Below are 6,084 nucleotides of genomic sequence, written 5' to 3'. Positions count from 1 at the left end.
AAGGCCTGAGTATCATTGGGATGTCCAACAGTAAGTCTTAATCCAGAAATTTCAACAACATTGCTCAACTCTTTATCAGAGTTAGTCATGTGTTGATTTGCACCAGAATCAATAATCCACCCTTGATGAATAGGTTTGGATTGAGACAAATTTGAATTAAAGAATTTATTAAAGTTTAAGTTAAATTTTGCACTTGAATTGAAAAAATTACCTTCCATATTAGCCATAGAGCCAACAGGAACAGAAGGTGCATCATTGATGAGACTTAAGAGTTTTAACATCTGTTCCTTATAAAAAGAAATAGCAGAAGAAAAGCTACTGCTATTATCATTAGTAGAAACATTATTACTAGTAGATGCATTGTTACTAGAAACAGATTTATTTTGATTATTCCATGATTGATTATTCCGGGATGGCTTTTTATTATTATTGTTAACATTATTAAAGTTTCTTTTAAAACCTTGAGGATAACCAACAATTTCAAAACATCTATCAATAGTATGCCGAATTTTATTACATTTTTTACATTTAAGATTTGGACTGGGCCCTCTGTTATTGTTGGTATTATTATTAAAGTTATTATAAGAACTATTCCCATTGCTTTTATTAAAATTATTAGAAGTCTGAACAGCAAAAGCAGATATTTGAGATTTATTATTAACATCTTTTAATGAACTTGTTCTGTGAGATTCTTCTCTAGAAATAACAGCATAAGCAGTTTTAACATCAGGAAGAGGATCTCTTAATAAGATATTACTTCTAACAGTCATATAAACATCATTTAAGCCCATTAAGAATTGCATTAGTTTAAGTCTGTTATTATTTTGAACAACAGATGTTGAAGCATCACAATTGCAAGCATTAGCCCCACATGTGCAGGGTGGTGAGGACACCATTGAATCATATTGTTTTCAAAGACTATTAAGATTGTGATAATAATCAGATAGAGGAATCATTTTGCTTTATACTGTTTATCTTTTGATGTAGATTAAAGATTACAGAACCATCAATCTTATCATATGTTTCCTTTAAATCATTCCAAACAGTTAAAGCATTAGTACTAAAGATTTGACCATTATACAATTCTTCAGATAAAGTGTCAAGCATCCAAGATAATACTACAGTGTTGCACCTATCCCATTGACTTGCAAGAGCATTGTCTGTTGTACTTTTAACACAAGATCCATTTATAAAACCAAGTTTATTTTTGGTTCCTAATGCAAGAAGCATTGACCTGCTCCAAATATTGTAGTTTTCAGTACCTTTAAGTTTGATAGAAATTATAGGTGTTCCAGTTGTAGTATCACTTGGATGCAAATATAAAGGATCCCCAAAATCAAGCTTGTTGATCATGGTTAAAGTACCACCAGCCCCAGTGTCCCCCATAGATTCAAATAGTTAAACAATTAAGTAAATAATCAGCCAAGCAACAAAAACACACAAGAAAAATAAAGAACAATAAACCCTAAAGAATAGTTGTGTATGAACCAGGATATCACAATTCTCAACGGAATTATGACCAAGGCAAGAACACAAGATTGTCTCTTCTACAAGAAAAACAAGAAAAGTTAGTACACGATATGAAAGGACCCGTCCCAATCCATCTGGACGAGTACATTACAATTGGTTACATCGCGAGGTACTTGACCTCTATATGATACATTTTACAAACATTGCATTTGTTTTTAAAAGACAAACTTTCATTACATTGAAAGTTGATGGCATGCATGCCATTTCATAATATATCCAACTATAATTGACTTAATAATATTCTTGATGAACTCAACGACTCGAATGTTGCGTCTTTTGAAATACGTCATGAATGACTCCAAGTAATATCTCTAAAATGAGCAAATGCACAGCGAAAGATTTCTTTCATACCTGAGAATAAACATGATTTAAAGTGTCAACCAAAAGGTTAGTGAGTTCATTAGTTTAACATAAATAATCATTTCCATCATTTTAATAGACCACAAGATTTTCATTTTCATTTCTCATAAATATACGTCTCATGCATAGAGACAAAAATCATTCATATGGATTGAACATCTGGTAACCGACATTAACAAGATGCATATAAGAATATCCCCATCATTTCGGAACATCCATCGGACATGATATAAAAACATCGAAGTACTAAAGCATCCACTATAATGGATGGGGTTTGTTGGGCCCAATAGATCTATCTTTAGGATTCGCGTCAATTAGTAGACTGGTTTACTAATTCTTAGGTTACCAAGCAAAAAGGGGCATATTCGGCTTCGATCATTCAACCATAGAATGTAGTTTTAATTACTTGTGTCTATTTCATAAAGCATTTATAAAACAGCGCATGTATTCTCAGTCCCAAAAATATATATTGCAAAAGCATTTAAAAGGGAGTAATGAAACTCACTATACTGTATTTTGTAGTAAAAATACATATGACGGCATTGAACAACTGAACAATGCAGGGTTGGCCTCGGATTCACGAACCTATATCATGTATATATATATTAACACATATACTGGGAATTGAACAAATTTATATATTATTATTAGTGATATATATGTTATTTATGATTTATGTGTTCCTTTAATAACTTAAATATGTATTCATTTTATATATCTTACTTTAAAAGAATATATAAAAATATAGTTGTATATAATTAATAGTTATATGATAAAATAAAAGTTGTTTCATTTTATAATAATAATAATAATAATAATAATAATAATAATAATAATAATAATAATAATAATAATAATAATAATAATAATAATAATTTTGATAAAGATGATAATTTTTCTACTACTGATAATAATAATAAAATTGATAAAAATAATAAAAATGATAGTTTTAATAAATAAAATGATAATAATAATAGTAGTAATAATATTAACTATAGTAACTATAATAATAATTTTACTAATAATGATAATATTAATGATATTAATACTAATAATACTTATTTTATTAATAATAATGATATTAATGATAAAAATAATAATACTTATAATACTTGCTGCTAATACTTATTAATGATAATAATCATAAAACAAAAATAATTAATAATATTAATAATAATAATAATAGTAATAAGAATATTAATAATAATAAAATAAAGTACTACCTTATAAGTTCTTAAAATAAAAACCGTCATCCCCCGGGCTCGAACCCAAGACCTCTCGCTTAAAACACACACTAAAAACCATCTGATCTATCTCACTTTTCTGTTTTTAATTCGTAACTAAATTTTATTTAACCGAATCTGTTCCTTCTTCTTCTTCATTAAATCAAAACTCAGAACTATTCTCCCTCATCAATTCATTACCATACCCGTATATCATTATAATTATATCATCTTCCCGTCATCAACTTCGCGTATTCCTTCCATCATCTAAACACTTATTCATCGTCTTCCTTAACCATTTTCACGATCATCATCAATCTAGCTTCACGTTCATGATTTCATGTATATCATCATAATCATCATACTCGCATTACCTCTTTATCCTTCATATTAATAATAGTAACTAGAAACAGAATCAAGAAAACTAGTTGAGCAGCAAAAACGACCAACAACAATTTATGTGGGTTCTTGACCCAGTATTACGGCCCAACTAGAAATAAATAAATAACTTACGGCCCAGTATAACACTCCATTAGCAGCCCAATTATATTAATCCACAAGTGAATCGACTAGTTGCTTGTTGGGAATTTGAACAGCAGAAAGAATTACGCGTCTCCTTATCTTTTATTCATCATCAACACCTCATCTTCCATATTCACTTTGGGAATAGACATCATCATTATCATGTCACCATTAAATCACATTAACATTCACCTTTATATATAAAGTCACACTTTCTTTTAAATATAATCATCTATCTTCATTTATAGCAAAAAAATAATAATAATAATAGAAGTTGTAGTAGTAGAAGCAGGTATACAGCAGCAGCAGTTCGTAGCAAGGTGTGACGGGTAAGGGTGTTGTAGATTTAAGGTTAAGATAGGAAACAAAACAGGAGACAGGAAAGACTAGCAACCAAGAAAATTGGTGTAGATTGGGTGGTGAAACAGAAGTTAGTTTGAGCAGCTCGTCGTGATTTTATGTGGGTTTTCTTGTCGAGTAGGTGATAGTACATAAACAGGTATAGCAGCAAGTGGTGGTGAAATGTAATCAAGGTGAGGAAAATGTAAGTATATCGATGCATAAATATATGTATGTGATGGTTATATATATATATATATATATATATATATATATATATATATATATATATATATATATATATATATATACATACATACATATCGATGATGTAGGTGTGATTGTGTGGGTCGGTTAAGTGAAGAAAACATGAACGAAACAACATAAGGGTTTCGGTGATGATTAATGAAGATGATGATCAAATGTGGCGTGGGATTCAATGATGATCAGAACTGCAGTACATATGGTGGAGCTATGGTGGTGATGCTTAATGTTTGTTTACTACGAAGAATTAAAGAGAAAGAAGAGGATAAAAGATTGATGATCGATGGTTTGGCTAAAAATATCAAGAACAGAGGTTAAGCGGGGTTTTTTTTCTAAATTCTTCTTGATAAAGTTGATTAAATTAAAAGTTGTAAAAGGTGTTTGTGAGTTTAGTTGATAATGTAAGGCCTAATGAATTCTTATCAGTTGGAATTACTCGCTTGTTTTATACAATTGATCGTAGACAGGAAGAATCATCAGGTACAGAAAAATAATAAAAAAATATAAAGCTGACGGGGATTGCTAACAGAATTTTGGCCTCATCTGTGATTGATTTCCATTGATGCGTACTGGAATGGGTTAGTACTAGTAAAAAATTAGAGACAAAAACAAGAAATTAGTACTGTACGATTGTGATGCACAATAGAAAGTGATTATGTATATAATTTTATTTATATTTAATATTAATATTAATAATTAGTAAATATAATTACATATATTAATAGTAATAATGTTATTTGTATTATTGGGAATAAAAAAAATACTGATAATTATATTAATAGAAAATAATAATAATATTATTACTGATTGAAATGATACTAAATATAATAATAGAAATAATAATAATAGTAATAATATCACTTAATACTAATAAATAATGATAATTATAATAATAATAATATTGTTAAGGAGAATACTAATAATATGATAATATTGTTAATTAACATTAATGACAATAATAATCATAATAATACTGATAATAATAGTGTAACAAGTTTCATATAACAACTTTTTATATCAATATATTAATAATACAGATATTAATATCAATATTAACATTAGTAATAATAATGAAAGTAATAATAATAATATTGATATATTATTTATATTCTAACTTGTAATTTCAAATAATATATTAACTTTACATTTCATTACTTATGTAATACTTATTTTATAAAATAACATATTTGAATATTTAATATTTTATATATATATATATATATATATATATATATATATATTACAACATACATATTATATTAATCATGTATAGAATTCATATATATATTATATATATTTATTTTGATAACATCTTAATTATTTTGTATATTACTCTACATATTTAATTCGAATGATTAAATGGTATTATATTAATTCAACTTAATATATACACTTATATTTATATTTACATATATATACTTATTTACTTATTTATTTACACACAACTTTTCATGAATCGTCGGGAATAGTCAAAGGTTAACTGAATTTATATAAACAGTTCCAAAATTTTGAGACTCAACTTTACAGACTTTGCTTATCGTGTCGAAAACATATAAAGATTAAGTTAAAAATTTTGGTCGGAAAAATTTCGGGTTGTCACAGTACCTACCCGTTAAAGAAATTTCGTCCCTAAATTTGATTGATATGGTTATGGCTGACAATAAGTATGTTTTCATGACTCATGTGAGCTGATGAAAAGAGTTTTATTACCATTGAGTAATAAGGATGATATAATTCGATTATTCGAAGAGTACGAATGAAGCTATCACACAAGAGTGAAATGAGTAAATGAAGATTTGTCATATCTTTTGATGTAGATAGGATTGACTTCCAGAGTTTAAGGGAT

The 6,084-nt window shown here is 27.6% G+C and overlaps 1 protein-coding gene across 1 annotated transcript; it reads right to left on the bottom strand.

The window, feature by feature from the left end:
• Positions 1–939: 939 nt before the first annotated feature.
• Positions 940–1,386, bottom strand: LOC139874540 (uncharacterized). The gene has a single exon (XM_071861961.1). The coding sequence runs from the start codon at positions 1,384–1,386 to the stop codon at positions 940–942; it is 447 nt and encodes a 148-aa protein (XP_071718062.1).
• Between the last annotated feature and the right edge of the window lie 4,698 nt (positions 1,387–6,084).

Source organism: Rutidosis leptorrhynchoides, chromosome 11 (genome assembly GCF_046630445.1).
Source record: "Rutidosis leptorrhynchoides isolate AG116_Rl617_1_P2 chromosome 11, CSIRO_AGI_Rlap_v1, whole genome shotgun sequence".
NCBI classification, from domain to species: Eukaryota; Viridiplantae; Streptophyta; class Magnoliopsida; order Asterales; family Asteraceae; genus Rutidosis; species Rutidosis leptorrhynchoides.
Note: the sequence above shows the minus strand (reverse complement) of the source record. Positions and strands in the feature narration are given on the sequence as shown.

Excerpts from the sequence above, each read along its gene's own strand:
- LOC139874540 (XM_071861961.1), bottom strand. The coding sequence starts at position 1,386 with ATGGGGGACACTGGGGCTGGTGGTACTTTAACCATGATCAACAAGCTT.